Genomic DNA, 22,825 nt, shown 5'->3' on the forward strand with positions numbered 1-22,825 from the left:
GTACGTAGAAGAAATATTGCTGCTTTTCCACATTCCAGTGCCGAAAACGTTCGCTGGGCAAAATGTTAATTTGACATTTCGATGAATATTGTATTTAAACGAGATTGTTTATATGCAATATTCAAGGATATTCTTTACGAGTCACGATACTGACCTCTACGAATGGCTGTTATGTGCGTTATGGATGCCAGTACGAAATCGCTTTCGTGGTGCTTACCGATATATCTCTCTCTGTCTCTGACAGCTCGTTGAAGAGTTAAATTTTGTCCTTGAAAATTTATCTTATGAAATAGAATATGAATCGTTTTTTTAAATCTGTTGTCAACATATGCATCAGAATTTTTACTTGTTTAACAACTGCAAATTTTCCAAGCATCAAGTTATCTTGTTTTTAAGTCGCTTCGCAAAGAGAAATATCCCTTGTGTATTTGTATTTCTTTAAACGTCGCACATTTTAAAATGAGACTTCCGTAACCTCTCTGTTTTTCTCGTTTGTTATTAATTACAGAGCTACACAAAAGGCTTATCTCTCTGTGCTATGCTAATTTGGGTATCAAAACCCAGTTTCCAATAGTATAAGCCCGCAAACATATCAGTGTGCCACTAAGTGGCATCTCTACTAGGTGTTTGTGTTTCTTATAACAAAGCAACATCGAGCTATTTGTTGTATCAACCAAGGGGAATGAAATCCCTCATCTTAGCGTTCTAAATTCGTAGACTTTCCACTGTCCCAACGGAAAACCGCATCTCTTCCAGTGTCGTTTTTAACTCAAAACTACATATTATGTTATAATGCGCTTTGCCTATCGCGATGAATGGAACCCTTCAAAACTTTCAGCAGTTTAAATTGGTACATATACCGCTGACCTATCAGTGGCCGTCGTCTTGGACTGTTACTCAACCGTTTCAATTAACTTGCGATGAAATCATCCATCTAAAATTTAAATATCAGAGGTGCCAAGATAATCAACCACTTCAGTAGGTGTAAACTTACTGTTTCCTTTCTTCCTTTATAAATAAAAATGAACATGAGGATGGTGGGAAGCACTTGGGTGAACAATGGAATTTTATATACATAAATGTAAACAATTAAAGTAATTAAATATGTTTCGATTTGTTATGTGTGATTGGAAATTACAGGATCAGTAACTTTGAACTCCAATATACATCACCGCTATAAAAAACTTGAGCACATGATGTTTATGACAATGCTGGAGAATTTCAAGGTGGTTCTAATCACTCAGTGCCCTTCTGAAAACCCTAATACCCATATTTGAAACAACAACGAACATAGCACTTAATGTATGCTTATGGACGATTTTGCTTTTGAATTTCGCGCAAAGTTACACGAGGGCTATTTGCGCTAACCGTCCATAATTTAGCGGTGTAAAACTAAAGGGAGGGCAGCTGGTCATCACCACCCACCGCCAACTGTTAAAACGCTCCCACGGCTTAAAAAGCGAACATGTTTAGTGTGACGGGATTTCGAATCCGCGACCTTAAGATTACAAGTCGTGCGCTCGTAGCTATCTGGCTACGCCGGGCTGATGATACTTCATACGGTTATTTTAAGGTTATTTATTTAGTTCGTTTTATTTAAACAGAATAATTTCAAAAGTGGTATTTTTGTTCAACTTGAATTATTAAATAACTGATCGTTAAATATATACGGATCCATGTGATATAATTTAAACAGCTTTTTGTTCAAAGCACTAGCCCATTAATTGACACCAAGAAAAGTAATTATGAATTTTTATCAATTATCACAACTTTCTCTGATAGCAATTTGACAGTTTGTAATGCGAAGAAAACCAAATAGAGTTATCTGTTAATTTATGTCTATTACCAAAAGTGTTGGTATATTATTTACATATAATGAATTCCCCTCCCGCCAATTGCTCAGCGATAATTTTGAGCGCTTATAACTTTAAAATTTGGGTTTCGATATTCGTGGTTGGCAGAGCTCACGTACCTTATTGTGTTTCTCTGTGATTAATACCAAACAAAAGCACAATGCAGTTCTCATAATCTTAATATTTTGATAAAAGCAGATTTCCACTGAAACGAGGAAACTGATCATTGTATAAAGCAAAAAATCGAAACGAACTAAGTTTCATACCATCAATAGTGGGCACTTTCCATTGGCCTTTAATGTTTTAAAATACTTTTAGTTGCTAACCATTACATTTCGCTACAGTGACAAAAGATATTTATTTCTAAAGTGTGACAGAATTCTCTAAACTATTAGACCTATTTCCCAGTATTGACTAGGCATGATTTAGGGTTGAATGCACAACCCTACGAACATGAGGGATGGTTTTCGTGGAAAACACTAGCTCCACCTATACGAACTGAGGCGATTTAAAATCTTCAAAACAAAAGTGACTCGCCGATGCCCGAGGTTCTAAATAAAGCTTGATTTAGTATTCGTGCGAATGGCCGTAGTCTCCAACACTCTGCCTACGGGCAACTCGTGGCATGCTTCTCATATTTATATGCCGGATGTAATACAAGCAAGCATATGTGTTTTCACCCTCTAATCATCAGACGGGCGGGATTCGTGACGCGCGAGGGGGTGGCCGTCCTCTAACCCGGGCTCGTGCCTGCTACAGCTAGGCCGCGCGAGGAGCGTGCCAGGAGGACGTTCGGCCCGTGTCTTGTTAGCATTATCGAGAAAGCTAGCTCGAAAATATAATCAGCAACTTTTTATAGCTAACTCTTAATTGTTATTTAATTATTGTGTTTTTCATAATTTCTTTACTTTCTTCTGACTACTGTTAATTGTTTTGTGATATTTCAATGGTCTCAGCAGGTGGAAGTGTTTTCCTTTTTGTCAAGGCTACGTGGGTGTGAAATTAACATTTTATCTCTTCCTTTCCTTCAATAAATATGTCACAAGTTTAAGAAGATGCAGTTGTATTTAATAAAATGTTCATATACTAAAATGACCGATAATCTAAGAAGAATACGAGAAACTTTAAACAAGGTCAAAGGTTAACGATTTCCTGCCTCAAAGATAGACTTGAACGACAAAGCTATGGTAGTATAAATATTTTTATGAAGTAATTCTAATGATCGTTCTTGAGTAGAACTGGGGTTGTTATACTTTTAACAGGGATAAATTAATTTATCTGTAACTTGAACTGTTGTTAGAAAGGCACGTTGAAAATTAACAAGGATACACGTGATATCATTTGCTTAGCCCTTATTTTCCCTTCCTTCCAAAACCCAGACCTGTAAGTACAAATTATTGTATTAAAATGTATTAGATAATACTCTACTGGAATGTATACGAGTTAAATAAAAATATTTCACCAGTGCTGGTTAAGAAAATTCTGGAAATTTTACTTCTGATTAAGTTAATCAAAGGAAAGTAAGAAAGCGCGAAAGAGGCAATGCTAGGTGCCCAAGAGATTCGGTGATCGAGCCCACAGGCACGAGAATTTTCGGCGTTTCAGTATGAAGTCGATGATGGTTTTCTATTCTGATTTCTAGTGACACAGGCTGAGATTCGGGACACAGATCCCGTGATACAGTGCCTGGCGACGCCTCTGATGTGTGAGCTTACAGTACAAGACTAACATATACCGGCTTCTTCTCTCGTCCTTTCTTATTTCTTGTTTGCTTTTTTGTTCTGAATTTCGCTCAAAGCTACAAGAGGGCTATCTGCGCTAGCCGTCCCTAATTTTGCAGTGTAAGACTAGAGGGAAGGCAGGGAAGGTAGTCATCACTACCCACGGCCAACTCTTAGGCTACTCTTTTACCAACAAATAGTGGGATTGACCGTAACATTATAACGCCCCCACAGCTGAAATGGCGAGTATGTTTGGTGCGACGTGGTTTCGAACCCGCGACGCTCGGATTATGAGTCGAGTGCCTTAACCCACTTGGCCATGCCGGACCTTTTTATTTTTTGAAGTCTTTGAATAACACTGGTGCTCACAAGGCATTCTTCAAGGACAACGATGGTGATAATGCATGAAAATATAAATTACAGTTGCAAATCAAAACTAAATTCGTGATCGTGTACAGCTAATACACAAAACAAAGCCTAGTGGGAGATATTTGAGGCATTTGCTTTTCTTTGACAATTTAAAACAGAACTATCAAATATTTTGAAGTGCAATTTATTAAGTTTTCTAAATATTTCAGGAACAAAAGTAAAACGTATTGTTTTAAGGGTATATTAGACAGAATAACGTTGTGGGTAGCTACAATGGTCTATTCCTGCTGTAATAAAGACGATCTTTAGGCATATGTACTGAGGCCTTCTTTGACCTGAATGAGGCCTCAGTATAAAGCAGAAACGTTGTCCAACCATAGAAACAGCCAGTGACAGTCCATTGAGGCTAACAAAGTAAATTATTTCTGTTCACATGATTTCAGAACTCCCTATATATTTACTCATAAGTTTTGGGCTGCAAGACCTGTCCTACTAATATTATAGTTTCTGAACAATAAAGTTGTATGTTCACTTACTCAGTTAAGTATCGCAAGAGAAAGACAAGTGCACACACTCTTGAAAGTTGGTATTACGAAAGTACATTTAAATTGACTTTCGTAACTTCAGAATAATCTAATGAAATTAACATTCAGAGTTCTGCTCTTAAATTATCTGTACAGTGCAGGAAACGTTATCTAAACTACATTATTTTGTGACAATGTTTTTGTTTTAATAGATCAGTGATTATAAGACATAAATATAATTAAATATTACTGGAAGTACCTGTGTTTAGTAAATTGATCTATTACCTAAAATAACAGAATTTTGAGTTAACACACAAAAATATTATGGGTCATTACCTACATCAATTGTTTCTTAAACAAGGGCCTATCCGTTTTACATGCAAGGGAACAAAATAATATTACACATTTAGAAAAACGCGCAGTCGCTGCTCCCTTGACAATAAATGCCTTAAAGGTTCTAATGATCGAGGATATGACCTCTGGTACTGAATTCTCATCTTTAAGTCTCCCTGTCAGTGGTCTTCTCCCCGGGGTGTCGGGATATGGGTGTGGGGTGCACGAGCTTTATCATCCCACCCACAAAGATTAAAAGATAAAAAATCACCCTAGCTGTCCCGCCCAGGATAAGCATCGTGAATTCTTTTGCACATCTCCGAAAGTCCTCTGAAACATATTTTGATTGCATATGGCTTTAAAAACCTATTACGATTGTGGGTATGCAAGGTTTCAATGTTCTTGTTATTACCATCCACGTTTAAGATAAAGTTTCTCAATTTTGTGTTCAGCATTTTACTGCAGTTACAGCCTTCACAGTAAGGACGATTATTTCTTAGAACAGACACAACGTTTCAATCACTGGTATGATAATTCTCAAGTAAACTAAAAAAAATCGTCTTTCTGAGAAGTTTTACGCCTTTTCATTCTGTTAATGTCAAATTTTGCTTCATTGACTTCTTTTTTTGTTTAGTATTTTTCAAGTTTTTTCTTTTCTTTCTTTTGTTACTAATTTCAACTATGATGTCTTCCAATGGACTTGATTGTGGTTGGGTATGAAAATTGCCCATTAAGTTGTTCTTCATTTTTGGAATGTTGAATGTTACTTGTAATTCCTTGTTGTCCTTCAATGAATTAGGCGGGAATTCTTCTCGTGATCTTGGACTCGTTGTTCACTGGATTTGCGATTTGATTCTGTTGTTACTTTTTTGCAGAGGTCTTCAAAGTTGGTTTTTAAATATAAATTGGAATGGTGGGAGGAATTACTGCATAGCCAAGACCTTTATTTACGGCTATGGTTTGATATTCACCGAGTTAAAAGTTCGCGAGGTTCTTTAGAGTGTCTGGTTTGTGTTTTATACGTCTAACCTGATTCTTCAATATCAAGAAGTAGCACGAAAGATAAAATGCTGAAACTAAGAAAAGCCATTTAAAACCCGCAAGGAACAGGTAAACTATACATACGTAAATTTAATCCCTTTTTATCAAAGATATTGTTTAATTTCCCTGTCATGAATCCTACAAAAGCCAGCTAAGCCTAATTTTGCCATTAAACAATACAAGCTTCATTGAAAGAATCAACTGTCATGGAGGGATAGGAAGGAAGTTACTCTATTCCAAAAAACAAGAAAAATTTGAAATTGAATAATGTAATTTTATGTTTAACATTTATAAAAACTTGCAGAAAGAAAAAAAATTGACATAAACCTTCCTTAAAATAAAACTGAACCTCCTGCCCGACATAAAAATCAAAATATCAGAGAAGACACCAAAATAAAATTTTTACAAATTATAAAGGATGAAACATAGAAAAATACAAAAAAAAATTCCCGCAAAAATGAATCTCCATAGTAACTTTGCACGAGTAAACACCCTTGTAGATTGTAATTTATTTTCATCACTAATGCACAAAAGCACCTACTTTAAAAGCTTGGCTATCATTTGAATGCTAGAATAACTTTGCTTGTCAGCTAAACCCCAAACAAACATAGAACCAGAGACTGTAAAGACCAATATAACCATCTTCAAAAACTTTCAACTCAGTGAATATCATACCATAGCCATAAATAAAAGTCTTAACTACACATCAACTCCCACCATTACAGTATTAGATTTAAAAACCATACTCCAAGGTCTCTGTAAAAAAGTAATAATAGATTCAAATCACAAATCCAGTGAACAACAAGTAATCCAAAGCAACAAGAAGAATTTCCATCTAATTCATTGAAGGACAACAACAAGGAATTACAATAAATATTCAACATTCCAAAAATCAAGAACAACTTAATGGGCAGTTTTCATACCCAACCACAACCAGGTCCATTAGAAGACATCATAGTTACAAATTAGTAACAAAAAAAAGAAAAAAAAACTAAACAAAAAATAAGGCTATAAAGCAAAATTTGACCACATTAGAAAAGTCTAACAACTTTTTAGGAAGAAGGAAGACAATTTTTAGTCACTTGAGGATGAATGTACCAATGATCTAAACATTATATGTGTTTTGAAAATAATATTCATCACTGTAAGAGCTGTAACTTGTAATGAAAAAAAAAATGTTGAAACATTTTTCACAATAAATGAATATTAAGTGTACAGCATTTAAAATAATATATTTTTAAATGTTTCATTCTAAATATTTTATTACACAAATTTCTTAACGATTCATCCAACCAAACTGGTAAATAATGTATTTTTAATTAGTTTCTGTGAAACCAAATATATGGTGAACACTCAATGTATTTTGAAGTTTTAAAATAGTTTTAGCTAGGACCATTAAAATTATCTGGTCACATTAAATTAGTTTAAATAAAGAATTCCATCTGTAACATCATATTTATAGCATTTTTTTTTATATTGCCACACAACTGAGAGGAAACAGTACGTTTTTTACCCTAACAGCTTCAAATAATTGCATTAAAACAATACAATGAAATACTTAAGAAAACTTATTTTTTTAAATGTATCTTTGTGCAATGAATCCAGAAAGATTTCATGATATATATAAACCACATACTAAGAAATATAAGTGAAAGGAAAAAAACGCATAAGGCACTCTAGAGCTTCCTCAAGATATTTATTGGATAAAAGCCAAGATATTACAAAAACCAGAACACTTACAATTTCATAAATTGCTCTTGAAGTTGGTCACAAAACCACACTAACTACAGAGCTGATGAGATATCAGAATCTACCTTGTTAGGCATGAAAAGCTTTAACCAGATAAAACAGTTTTTACTAGCACATTTAAGAGTTTTTATAGGCAAAGGCAATTTCCTAAGACATTCTTTTTTCTCTTAAATAAAAAAAACATGAGTAAACAACTAACACATGGCTTTTCAAACATCATGTTTAGAGAAAACTGTAACTACACTGCACTTTTCCATAGGTACATAGCTTTTTATAAATGAACTTTTCATTATAAAATAACATCTAAAACCAAAACACACAACGTGAGCACTTATACGCACATGCACACACACAGAATTAATGCATAAAACCACTGACTCCTAGTCCTTTTTTAATCTAAAAGTAATAAATAAAGATAAAAGTTGGAGATTTATCCTTTTCCCAGGCACCTTTTTATCAAAATGAAGAAAACATGTAAAATAGAAATGATGATAAACCTAACAAATTTGTTTAACTAAATACTTCATAGCATTTGTTCTTCAAATCACTAGGCTGAAAAATGCACCTACAGCTTGAGCAGTGGCATCTAAACACACAGCATTTCTGAAACTTTGCTTCAGAAGTGGTCTGTATTGGTTTCTATGTCACTATGAATGATTTTTATCTCGGTCTTTCAGGTTAATAAGTGGAGACAATCACATAAAAAGATACGAAGCAGAATAGTATATATCTGCAAGAACCAGTAATATTACTGCTTAGGGGAATTAAAACAATATCTTTTTTTTTTTAATGTATAATTACATAAATTTCAGTGCCAAACCTAGGTAAAACAGGTCACCTCTAAGTTGTTCCATTAACTATCTGCTCGTCTTTAGGCATTGTTGGCTCTGTTGATATCTCCGACTTGCAATTAGACTGAATAGGCTCTTTTTGTTGTTTTAAAGAAACAACATTACCACTGGCTAATTCTATAGAGGTCTCACTGTTATTTTCACCATTCACACTGTTGGTTTGTTCTCTTTTAATCCTTCGAGGAGGAACAAACTTATCATTCCCTCCTTTACCTTTTCCAACTTCACGGGGTTCTGAATATCTACGATTAACTTGACGGGGCTGCTCGCTCGAAAATGAACCATCTTCATGCTTGCTCCATCTTTTTTGTCGCCGCCTTTGACTTGGAAACCCTTCAACAGATGATACACTCTCTACATGAAGAAATAACAGGGTTACAAAGGCTGAGCTATTCAATGATTAAAAGGATAACAAAAAATTATAATTCCAAGAAATAAATGTTTTATGTAATGCAACAAAATGTTAATTATTGCATATACAAACATATCTTAGAATAGCTTGTTTAAATATAAAGCACAGTAAAAAATGTATTGCAGAAAATCAAGTTATTGGTATAACAAAACTGTTAACTTAATATTATGCAGTTTTCAAAAGTCCTTCATGCAGCAATGTTTATAATTTAATATATTCTATGTACCTTAACAAAAGCTGTGATGATCTAATTGACATTAACATGTTTTTTAACATACAGTATGTAGGAATGTTGGGTATCAATACCATAAAACAACCTTTTATTTACATTTTTAGATCAAAAACATGATACAAGCAACTTTTATAGTACATAAGTTCTGATTCTAATAACTCCAACATTTTAACCCATAGTACTGGAAGACAAACAAGTAGACTTCTGTTGTTGAAAGAATTATGCAGAACACTATGCATAGACAGATCAGTCTACACATCCCAAAAGATCCCTTTGAGATTCACAATGCTGCTGGTTAGTGACCCAAAATTTAAATGCTGTAATCATTAATATTAGAACTTGCTTACTATGAAAGTTGCTGTTACCATATTTCTGATTTTAGTATTCTGTTCTATAGATCCTTCACCATTCATAAATTACACAACAAAAGTGTTTATCACTCACTTTACCAATACCATGAAAATAACCTGGAGTTTAACACTAAAGCAAAATGCCAATACTAATTTACTGATACTATAGATTTTCCAATTAAACAAAAGGCCCACATTCATTATATCAATATATAAACAACAATTGTGTACAAGACATTTTTTCAAAGTGTATTTACATTTTTGTACATCAACACATAGAATTTTGTGGAGATTAATGTCATTTTGTCCTATGTAGCACTAACTTTCTTTTTATTATGAGTTCCACTTTTTACATAGTTCCAGACAATTGCATGTTGTTTACCATTAGGAGGTGTGATACATATTATAAGACATTGTTAAAAATGATAATGTCAAAAAAATAATTATTTATGCAAGTGTCAAATCCATTTTTGTCATATCCCAAAATTTAAACCTGTTATTTACAACAATTTAATATATTAATGAAAAAATCCACATTAACCTTATAAATCCCCAATTTTACTCAGTAAAACCAGTAACAAGGTTACAATTTATAAATCACATTATCCAATAAAATTTAGACTTTTTTTTAGTATGGAACCAATAATTTTTTACAATATTGCTTAATGAATGGCTTATAATGCTAAAACTGAAGTAGTGTTATCAATACGTAATTTAGTCACGTCGAAGAAATACATGTGTGTTGTAATCCATGTAAAGTGTAGGCTTAATAGGTTATATGATTACACTATGTAACACAAATTTTGTTCATGGACAGTATGCGTTATTTCTTAATTGCTTATGTTGTAAAAGTACAGAAAATGGCCATTATTCCCTTCAAACTTTGCTTTTGTGACCTGGATAATTAAATTTAGAAATTAACCTATTTTCTGTTTAAAAACAGGCAAATTTGCACATTTTCACTCACATAAGGTCTGAATAAAATATCAATCAAGATTTACATGCATTTATACTAGAGTTATACAAAAATGTTTAGAAGTGAGTAGTTTTTCGAGATTTGCGACTGTAATGTAAATCACTTTCACGTATATAGTCTCATATCATGCTTTATTTATACGCTCCTTGCTAGCAGCATTCAAGGTCCAGTATATCTTGATGGAAGCATTCACCTTGCTCTTCTGAGTATGTTCCCATGTTCTCCTTAAATTTATCAACATGAGCATCACGGATATGGACTTTCAGGGACATCCTACCATAATTCTTCACTAGAGCCTCAACCAGTTCCACATAATTTTCTGTCTTGTGATTGCCCAAGAAGCCCCAAACCACTGCAACAAAGCTGCCCCAAGTTTTTTTTTTTCCTTCCTACTGAGTCTACTGAGTTTCTTGGGGAATTTTGTGCACTCCAGGATTTTCTTTATTTGTGGTCCAATGAAGACACCAGGTTTGACCTTTGCTTCAGACAGCTTACGGAAGAAGCCTTGGAGGTACTTGAAGGCTGTAGACTCCTTATCAAGAGCTGTAGAGATGCCAACTATTTCAAATGACTGAGCGTAATGATTGTAGACAGAGCCCTTTATCATTTGCAGTTACTAGGCCTGACCAATGTCTCTAAGCTGTTTATTATTATATTATTATTATTTATTACTGCTATACATTGATCATTTATGACTGTGTTTTGTGTATTTAATAAATAAATTTGAAAAAAATTATTTTGAAATTATGTCTTTTATTTAATCCAGAGTAACAAACATACTGGTAAAACAACACTGAACATGTACAAACAATAAGCAGAAAAAGCCTTTGTGTAAGGACTAGTTTATATCATGTTTATGACACTTATTGTAATAGTTTTGCAGCTGTTGCACCTTTGCTTTTTATGAGAATGTCTCTGGATGGTTGGGAGTTATAACAACATTGTCCATTTGACTGCATACACATCTTGTGTGTTATAATACCGCTCAAAACTGAGGTGCTCAAGTTTGGTCTGAACTTGCTTTTGTTTTTAGTCACTAAACTAAATATCCTTTCACTGTCAACATTAGAAAGGAAGATTGTAAGAATTCCAAGAATAACCCTACACAGAATGTCATACTTCTGGTTGCCATCCTTAACTGTAGATAGCTGAACCCAAAACTTGTCAACATTCAACTGAAGGACAGTTTCTGAGAAAGTATCAATTTGATAGTTCAAATATTGCCCTTCCAACTTATCAATAGTGTCGTGCTCATGTGTATTGACAAGGACAGGATATCTGTCTGTGAAGAAGCATAGAGAAGAGAAGTCTTTGCTGACTTTCAGTTTTGGATCAGCAACCTCTGCGTGAATCAGACGTTCATCATTTAGAGGGAAATGTTTCATCATGTAATTTGTAGCTGCAATATGGTATTTCTTGACACTGGTGTAGAAGCTGATCAGGTCCAGGTTCTTTTCATATTTAACAATGTATTCCTTGGCAGCATTTCCAATAGAAACTGCTTCATCAGATTTGTGTAAGAATTCATTGTTGTAGTCAAGTTCAGTGATGTTGCCTTCAAGATATTCTGGCTTGATGTATCTGACAAGTATATTTTTAACTTGTGTAAACAGAATTCTATGCATAATGTGTATGCAAGGTTCTTCTCTTTGCAATATCAAATTGGCTTGCTGAAATAAAGGAATTGCAAACTGAAGAAAAAGACAAAATAACAAGTTCATTTTGTTGTACAAGAAAACTGTTAACTTATCTAACTTGCTTTGCACATAACTTTTCTTGGTTACTTTCTTGCTAGCTTTCGTTTTCTTCTCTTTTTTTTCACTGATTGTCTCTTCTTTAGTTCAAGGTCAGACTGCCTGAACATATATTGAGTTATATCAAATGTTTCTTTGTCTGCTTTTGGAGACTTGTCTTGTGTCCCTGTGTGGCTGAGAGGATGTCTTGACTGTGTCCCTGTGTGGATGAGAGGATGTCTTGACTGTGTCCCTGTGTGGCTGAGAGGGTGTCTTGACTATGTCCCTGTGTGGCTGAGAGAATATCCTGACTGTTAATGTCTTACTGCCTGACTGAGCTGCACATTTAGATCCTTTTGAATCTAGTTTTTCCTTTTCACAGTGAAAAAACTTCTTCAATGGCTTCCACATGTCCAATATTATGTTGAGGCACACCCCAAGTGATAGCCATCTTGTGTTAACAAGTTGTAGAATTTTTCTTGTTTCTTTGTCATAATCCTTGAAACTCTTTGAAATGTTGTTTTTTGCTAGCACTTTTGTCCAGAAAATAGTAAATATCTATCAATATATCAGAAACTGGGCAGGGCAGTTCTCTGGAAGCTTTCTGGGCAGCAATATTCATGAGGTGACAGGCACAGCCCATGAAGTAAATGCTAGGCTGTCGTCTTGAGATGTGTCCCATCACACCTTTACCTATACCAGACATAACTGAGGCATTGTCTGAAGAAAAACTAAGACAGTTTTCCCATGGAATTTTCCTCTATGTTAGTTTGTGGTCCAAAAGCTTGAAAATATTCTTTCCCATTGAAGCTTCTTTCCATTCCACCATTGTCAAAAGAGAACAAATAATTTTTCCAAGCAAAGGGTCAAGATATCATACAACCACTGGATACAGTTTTGAGTCATCCATGTCTGTGGATCCATATGTGGCTAAACTGTAAACACTGTTAGTAAGTATGCTTAAATTCATTTTGTCATCTTCACAACCCAACATTCGTACAATGGCTGTAGTTTTGGTTTTAGCATAGCCATATTTTTTTGCTGTATCAGAGTCTTGGAACATTTTTCTGAATAGATGTCCTGCATGATCAGCTACAGCTAGGGGTAAATTATGAGCAATGACGAATTGCGTGAACATCACTTCTGCATTTATGGTTTCATATTCTGAATACTTGCTCATAAATGTTGTTATCTGCATTGTTTTTGTCTTCGCCTCAGCTTTTTGTTGGTGAGATGCCAATTTTGTATGTCTGGAACAATCATTTATCCCGCCATGCGCCACAGAAAAATCGACATAACAAACTGAACTAAATGCATGACTGTCACTGTCTTTTGATGCAATGACCGGATATTTTGCACTATACTCTTTCCTAAATTTTTGATTCACAGTTTTAGTCCTTTTAGATTTGCCAGAAACCAGACAATTTGGTGAATGAGGCCTCTTTTTTTTTCCATCTTGTGAATGATCACATTGGTGTTTCTATGCTGCTTAGAAAACAAGAAATACTCATCTACGCGAGCGCTGATTGGCTGACAAGCACTGATAACATAACTATGGATTCCCCCACGTACCCAGTATGGAGAAGCAACGCACCCAAACTATTGGTAGACGTCGGAGATACAAATATTTTTTATTATATCAAGCACAAACATGATTATTGCAAGTAGTCATTTGGACTATGTCTTTTATTTATTATCAAAATTTATTTGTATCTCACTAGAAAATTTCTTTTCACCCCTTTCAAGCCCTGGGGGAACAATTTATCACTTTATTGTATTGGCCTATATAATATATAATAATTTGGGAGTTGCAACAAGTCATATTTGTCTGTATGAGCGTACAGTTGTAATGTATACACCAAAATTGTAATGATTATGCTCAAATTATAATGGTTGGCATCTCTGGAGCTGTGACAAATTGTTTAATAAAACCCAATTTTATGGGAAATGGTGGGAACAACACCTTCTGGAGGTCTACTAGTGGCTCACACTTGACATTGTGCCTTCCTCCAGAGAACTTGGTCCATTGTAGTGTGCTGCAGTGTCCCTGCTGTCCCAAAGGTAGAGATAACAGGGAAACTTGGTAAAGCCTCCTTGGAGACCCATCAGGAATGCCACCATTTTGAAGTCTCCAATAACCTCCCAGCCATACTCATTATACTTCAAGGCTTCTTGCAAGGTCTTGACCCTGTTGTATTCCTCATTGAGGTGCACCGAATGAGCCAAGGGAAGAGACGAATGCTTATTCCCATTATGGAGCAGCACAGCTCTGAGGCTTCTGGATGAGCTATCAATGAAGAGGTGCCACTCATTCGGGCTACAGGCAATTCCAATTGCCTTGCACAGACCAAATACATTGTGGCAGAGGCAGAGCCCAGTTTGACGAGCGAAGAAGCTTGAAAAATGTCGGTGACGCTTCCTCAGACTTGCAACTTGCACACTTTCATCTAATAAATCCCACTCCTTGAGATGTCAAAAGCTTGGCATTTGACTTTGTAAGACCAAGATCCCTGATCAAGTCTTTGAGGTGTCTCTGGTTGGGGTAGTATGGGTTTCTCTCACCAGCTGCACTTATGAAATTGTAAAAGCAAAGTTTGAAGAGAAAAATAGTTCTTTTCCATTTACTTTTGGCATAAGCAATTGGGAAATAACACTTTCTGCCCAGGAACAAACAAGAAAAAGTAAACATTTTGTTACACAGTGTTACTTAAGAAGACAGAAGAAAATATCTGTAAAAAATGATGACATTTGATCCAAATATTGTGAAGATCAGGTTTGATAGGTTCAAGACTAAAATTACTACATCTGCATCTTCTGATAGGTGCATTGTGTGAATTCTTGATTCATACCTTGCTGACAGGTGAAACAATGATAAAGCAATTACTCATCAGCTATTTCATAATCAAGATGAAAACATTTACTCCTTGATAGAATCACACGATGCAACTATTTTGGAATGACGAATAAAAGATGCATTGAATTTCCTTTACAATGTCATTCTTTTTGAATTACACAAAGGAATACAATGTTTCATAATTTATCAAAAATATGCTTTAAATTGTTGATGTAAATAAAAAGTGAGTGCACAGAACAGTGTTACTGGACAGTTTTGTTTCTTTTCTTTTGTAAGCAAAAAGTTACACAATAGGCTATTTAAAAAGTGCTCCCATCAGGAATCAAAACCTACTTTTTAGTATTATAATCCCTCAGACTTCCTGCTGAGCTATTGGAGTGGGGTGTGGAGGGAAGGGAGCACTGAACATAGTACTTACTGAAATGTATACTTCTTTCATAGAGAATTATATGGAAATTGTCAGTGTTTTTTACAACTGATACTGGACTGTTTTCTGAGGATAGAACATATGGCACGTAGGTCAGTGATAAAAGGAAAGGTCTTCTACATACAGATATTGTCTTGCAACACTTCAATAATGTATACTGTCTCTGGATTCAGAATGACAGTCAAAGTGAAGCACATAACACTACCCTGATATTGCCTGTGCCACACAAAAGTGACTGGATGCTTGATACATAATGTCAGTAATGTAGTTCCTAAGACTCAAAATGTCAAGAAACACAGGATCAAAGGATCACCACCCAGAAATGAATGTATTCAGAATGCTGTATCAATCATCAATGACAATTATGCTGAGATGGACAGTGAATGAATGACAAACATCAATATTTTGTTTACACAATATATAAAATGTGGCAGTTTGTGGAGTTAGTTGAATCCAAGATTAAATTTTCTACTCATTTTGTGTTTTTTTTAAATTTGTGGGATAAAGCTCATTGATCCATTATATTCAACTAACTGATTATTCTCATATGAGATAAGGATAGTTAGAATAATCAAAATAGCAGAAACTGGGAACAACAATTTCAATTAGCTGATAATTTTGTCACTATTGATACTAACTGTTTACACTGAACAACCCTGAATTATACAAAAATAATAATAAGAAATCACGGTGGCAAGACAGCTAGCAAATTAATTGAAAAATAGTAATGGCTGAAAACACCAAATAAAAATATATTTTCATCATGCTTTAACAGTTTAGTAAAAATAAGAAATTAATGGTTCATAATGTGAATGTTTTTACTGATAAAAAATATTTTTATTGTTGGATGTATCCATTAGTAACCAGTTTAGTTAAACGTTTTAATTTCAAGGTTACTGATATACATAATAATATGAAGTCTAGTAAAGAACTTGGAATTTACTTCTTTCTTTTCTGTGTATATTTTTTGAATGTTTCTGATACTTTAGTCTTATCAATTTACATGTATTTTTAACAGGAGTAACTGTATAATATCTGTTGTGAGAAGAATTTAAAGGTCAAAGGTGACCAAGAGCTTACAACTTAAGCTGTGCATCCAAAAAATAATACCTTTATATGGAAACACAGCAGAATAAAGCACAATCATCATATAATGTCCTTGCAGTTACATAACTAATGTATATAACATATTCAGAAAGTTGTCTTTGAAACCAACCAATGCTAGTTTACAGGACTAACAAAAATCAATTGAGCAGGGGTACTTGTTAATTTTAATTAACTTACTTTAATTAATTTACTTGTTAATTGTGCTGTTTAAAGCAACAAACACTAACCATAATTCTGAGTCATTTTATAACAAATACAATTGTTTATAAGCAATTACATCTGTCCTGAGACAATAGTACTAAGCTTATTGTATTTTCTAACGCTACATTTTTTATTTGGTCTCTTACACTTTTTCCAAGAATAAATGTACATAAATGTTTCAGTACATTATGTCTATCATATCCATTGCAAATGACAAGTTTCTCTCAATATTAGAGTTCATCAGGCCAGTTGGGATACAGCAATCATATAAGCCATTTGTTTCTTGCACATTAGTTCTGAAAATACTTCAAGCATCAAGTTTAACATTCAGTTCAAAACTTTTGTAATATTGTTGTGACATTTATTGTAATTTAGATTAGGATTACTACATTACTCCTTGTATGATTAAGGTGCATGAACCCCATGGTTTTACTTATACACATAAATTTGGTATATTATAGCTTTACTAAAATTATTAAATGTGGTAGTTTTTGCATAGTGCTTAAATTTTGATATCTTTTCTTATATATTTGTCTTTCCTCTCAGAAAACTGTAATTTTGTTTACTGTAAACCTAGTTCCTAAATAGTAGCAATGTCAAAAAGTACAAAAATGCCATAAACAACACAATAATATCTTCCCAACTGGATTTATGTAATAAACAGCTAACATCAATGTTACTAAAAACATCACAGAAAACAAGATTTGTATCATAAACAAAAACCTTGATAAAAAAAAGTTTAGTTCAAAAAAGTTCTCAGAATTACCTAGAGTTATGGACTAAATAATGTGATCCTTATTACTTATAACAATGGTTCCAGTAAGACACCTACAGGTATAGACATCTGTAGGCTTAGAACAGAAAGCAAGAAACAAAACCCATAACTTGACAAGTGACATAAATAACAAAAGGTTTACAAATTTTGTTCTGTTTCACTTTTACACACACACATATAGAATTCTATAAATTTCTTTAGAGTAAATCAGTCTCCAATATTATAAATACTTGCAATAGTTTAATAATTAATGTTACATAAAGCAGAAATTAAATTAAATGTTTATGATTTTTATCCACAACAAATTTAAGTATATACATGATAAAACAACATGATGTTTACATTACAAGTAAATCAACATTGACATCGACATCTTATGGATGTCAAGTTAAAAACCTACATTAATGTAATATTCAAATATTCTATGTAGAAGTTTTTCCCTTCATAATCAAAATAAGGACAACACAACCTCAAACATTTTGCAATGGAGCAGCCCATGTATATTTGTTGATTTCTTAATGTGTTTTTTCCCCTGAATATTCAGCAAATATTGCAGGTATTATCTTTTTCAGTGTGATCATTTTATAATTTGCTGCTCTAGTTTTCTCCTTCTGTTCTTCTTATTCCTGTTCTTAATTTTTCACAAGCAACATATTTTCTGAACTATATATTAACTTCATTACCACTAAGATCTCCATTTTCTAATTTAACACTTTTGTTTCTACACTGGCATAAATTCACTGCAGAATTAGACAAGTCAGTATCTATACCTGGTATTGTGCTAACTGTTAGAAATATATACTGAGCTTATGAAATCATTGCTTTACTCATGAGATGTCATTATTTGCTTAAAAAAGTTTTTATAATATGAGAAATGTATTATTTTCTCGACATCCATAAATTGTCCAAGCAGCTTAGCCAAGTTTGATTATCCTGCTCATATGACAGTTAATGGTTTATATCCTGCACACGTCAAGAGCGTAATTCAAATTTATAATAACAGAAACAAAAGCAAATAAAATAACATTTATATGTTCCACTTCTTCATTAATTCTGGACCTCCATTACAGTTGTATTTATCCAGAAATGGCTATACAAAATGGCACAATCATTAAAACTGCAATTGGATGACCTACTCTGAAAATAATTCCTTCCAGGAAAGATTTTAAGAGAAATAATATATATGAGGTAATTTAGTATTAAGTGTAAAAAAAACTAATGAATGGCAAATGCACTATATTTCTCAAATTTTTAACAAGAATGCATACTAAAATCAAATTGAGAAGCTGTACTGAAATCATTAATACATTTTCCCACTGATCTTCTTCAGTCTTACTATGAAATTCATACTTTTCAAGTACGGTTTTCATATGCTACAATTACAGTCATGTGAAAAAGTTAGGACACCCTATGAAAGCCTGTGTATTTTTGTAACATTTTTGGATATACAGATACTTAATCTCAATTTTAACAATACTGAGAGATTATAGGAATATAATAAAACAATTAAACCTGAAGAAAAGACTTCAAGATCTTCTGTGAATGTAATTCTACAAAAATGCATATTCTACCTGAGGAAAAAGTTAGGACACCCCCACATTTATTCCCACTTAAAATGGCTCAACTCATGCACAGGTGTATCACACCAGGTGCACATGATTAGAAGATTGTTACTCAGCATTTTGAATGATGCTTGCTCCATTTAAACCTCAGACATTTAGTTTGGTGTGCTTCTGCCTGTTGAAGTGAGAATGAGCACCATGGTGAGAGCAAAAGAGCTGTCTGAGGCCTTCAGAAAGAAAATTGTAGCAGCTTATGAGTCTGGTAAGGGATTTAAAAAGATCCCAAAAGATTTTGAAATCAGCCATTCCACTGTCCAGAAAATAGTCAACAAGTGGAGGACTTTAAAAACAACTGCCAACATGCCCAGGTCTGGTCATTCAAGCAAGTTCACCCTGAGAGCAGACTGCAAAATGCTAAAAGCGGTATCCAAAAATCCTAAAATGTCATTACGGGACCTACAGCAGGTCTGGCTACTTGATGTGAAAGTGCATGCCTCTACAATCAGAAACCTTTGCTCTCTAAGAGAAACATAAAGGCCAGACTGAAGTTTGCCAGAGAGAATGTAGACAAAGACCAGAACTTCTGGAATAATGTTCTTTGGACAGATGAGTCCAAAATTGAATTATATGAACACCAGAACAGAGGACATGTTTGTGTTAACCAAATACAGCATACCAGGAAAAGAACCTCATACCAACTGTGAAGCATGGAGATGGAAGTGTCATGGTTTGGGGCTGCTTTGCTGCAGCAGGACCTGGACAGCTCAAAATCATAGAATCCACCATGAATTCTACTGTGTATCAGAGGGTGCTTGAGGATCATGTGAGACCATCTGTAGGAAAATTAAACCTGAAGCGAAACTGGACCCTGCAACACGACAATGACCCAAAACATACCAGTAAATCTGCCAAGGACAGGTTGAAAACTAAGAAATGGAGAGTCCTGGAATGGCCGAGTCAAAGCCCAGATCTTAATCCCATTGAGATTCTCTGGGGTGACTTGAAATTGGCTGTACATGCAAGAAACCCCTCAAACATCTCACAGATGACAAAATTCTGCATTGAGGAGTAGGGCAAACTTTCTTTAGACTGATATCAGAGACTAGTAGATGGCTACAAGAAGTGTCTCACTGCAGTTATTTCAGCCAAAGGAAGTAACACTAGCTATTAGGGGGGTAGGGTGTCCTAACTTTTTTCTTCAATTAGAATATGCATTTTTGTAGAATTACATTTACAGAAGATCTTGAAAAGTCTTTTCTTCAGTTTTAATTGTTTAGTTATATTCCTATAATCTCTCAGTATTGTTAAAATTGAGATTAAATATCTATATATCCAAAAATGTTACAAAAATACACAGGCTTTCATAGGGTGTCCTAATTTTTTCACATGACTGTATATCTACAAGGTATCCACACACAATGAACTAGCTTCAGATAACCAAAACATCTGAATCCCAGTGTTATTTCTGATATAGGAAGAACAAAACAACTGTCATTGATGGTATATGGAGCCAGGTTTCAAAACTTATTTCTACCAGTTGTTTAGTCAATGCAGAAAAGCTCTTCATGTTGTACAAGTAAGCTTGGTTGTAGTTACAACGGCATTAATATAAACTTTTTTGGTAAATACAGTCATCCATTTTATCATGAAACTACCCTGCCAAAAGCAGCTATTCCAAAGACAATTATGAATTTTATATCTCAAAATGGATTCTCTAAGTCACTTGCAATCATTTTCAATAATTCATACTCATTATATTTTTTCCCCTTCATATTTTAAGCATAGTGGTATTAAGTGCTTTAGTTATATACTTAGAAATTATTATTCATGTTTAATTATTTCTAAATGTTTAACTATTGTACACATTTCAGTTACTTTTAAAACTTCCATTGTTTAGAATGATATAATTCATATGTAAAGTGTAATTTTAATAACAAACATTACACAATATGTTAGTAACTGAAAAAAAAAAATATTTTGTACCATTCTGTTGAACATGATGTAAAATAAAATGCTCACAATTTCTCATAATGATCTTTCAATAATTTTGATTTATATTATTAAATAATTTGCATGTACCTTCATTACTTCACGTATAATTTGTTTCTATGTTTCACACACTAAACAGTTGGAAAAATACAAATTCATGAACCTGCTAGTCTTCCTGAACTTGATGTCCAGCAGTGCTTTTATTATTCTCAAGTTGCCACTTAGTTAGTTCATATTTATATTCCCAACCATTTTGGTCAAAATACTTATAAAACAGATCTGTTACTTCTCTGTGTAAAGCTTAATTCTACAAGCACATAACAGCAATAAACATATCACACTGCAACAGAGATAAAATATCTGAGCTTTATATCTGATGCAAAACCAAATAACACTTGTACTTAGCAAGAGTGAACCTATTTATGCATGGAAAAAAAAAATGCAACTTTTATGTAGTTCGTACATACCCCTATCCATACTAGCAATGCTGGATGCTTCATGACTGTCCATAATTGATTCATCTTCATCTGTCACACGACGACGACCTCTTTGGCGAGGTGGAAGACGCAGTACCCTGCCATCATCTGACATCTCTCTATATGATCCTAAAGATTTTAAAACAAAGTACACAGTATTACCTAACACACTGAGCATATGTTTAAAGTAAAAATATTATATTTTAAATACAAAATTATCCATTTACAATAGATTGGTTCAGAAATCAGTTATTCACACTGTAAAGCATAAAATTTAATCTCACATTTAAAACCAAAATTTGTTTTATCATTTGTTTCATTCACACAATTTTGAGCTGAGAAAAAAAGCAAAAAGTATATAATTTTAATAAAGATGAAAAATACAAAACTAGAAAGAAAGTGCTTACATTCTATTTGATTCTTACACACTTGAAAAAGAAACTGTCTGTGAATACCCACCCCTCTTACTGGGATCACTGTACATGCACAGTTGAAACTAATATAGAATTATAGGTTAACAATTCATTTACAAATACCTAATTTGTATATAAGCATAATAATACAAGGTTCTACAATATAATTCAATATATTACATATAGGTGCAACTGCTAAACAAGATCCTCAAACACGGCTGCAAAAAAGGAACTAGGGTTATCTTAAATGATATGTTTATATACATGGCAACTAATGCATAAGTGGTAAAATCAAACAAAAAAAAGCGATGTTAGCAATCTTTGTTTTTTTTTCCATTTCTGAAGCTGATTAGCCTACTAGTGCATTTCAATTCCTTTAACAAATGTTTGGGGTTTTATATCTGATTGCTCTTACAATACCATAAATCTGCAATGGATCATTATGTGAAAAAAATAGAACACATAAATAACAAACACTGAAGTAAAAATATATTTTTTGATCCAACTGCATGATAATGTAAACATATTTAGTTTAAAATACTGAATTCAGCTAAATATACTAGTTTACTTAAACACACAAATAAAATTACAATGTTGACTTTGCTTTAGCATAAAGTGACACATATACATTGTTTATTGCAAGGAACCAAAGTCCAAATTTTAGTAATGTAAGTCTATAAATTTACTATTGGCACACTAGGTGAAACTCTTTTGTGTTAATGTACACATGACAGAACTCTATCCCTCCTACTGAATGTTTAAATAGAATAATTTTTAGTGTTACATAGTTTTGATGTAAATATTTAGATATGAAAGCTACAGACCTACTGCATATTTACAAAGTAACGAAATTGTTCTCTCAAAATCCTTTGTATAC

At 33.6% G+C, this 22,825-nt stretch overlaps 1 protein-coding gene across 6 annotated transcripts in view; it reads right to left on the reverse strand.

The window, feature by feature from the left end:
- Positions 1 to 7,518: 7,518 nt before the first annotated feature.
- Positions 7,519 to 22,825, reverse strand: part of LOC143232425 (RNA-binding protein FXR1-like) — a 72,457-nt gene continuing 57,150 nt past the window's right edge. For all 6 annotated transcript variants that reach the window (XM_076467873.1, XM_076467878.1, XM_076467876.1 and 3 more), the window contains 2 exons: positions 21,527 to 21,664; positions 7,519 to 8,795 (listed from right to left, as the gene is read on the reverse strand). In XM_076467873.1, the coding sequence (XP_076323988.1) occupies positions 8,431 to 8,795; positions 21,527 to 21,664 (503 nt within the window). In that variant the 3' untranslated portion in view covers positions 7,519 to 8,430. The remainder of the gene's footprint in view (positions 8,796 to 21,526; positions 21,665 to 22,825) is intronic.

The sequence above is a fragment of the Tachypleus tridentatus genome, chromosome 11 (genome assembly GCF_004210375.1).
Source record: "Tachypleus tridentatus isolate NWPU-2018 chromosome 11, ASM421037v1, whole genome shotgun sequence".
Classification (NCBI taxonomy): Eukaryota; Metazoa; Arthropoda; class Merostomata; order Xiphosura; family Limulidae; genus Tachypleus; species Tachypleus tridentatus.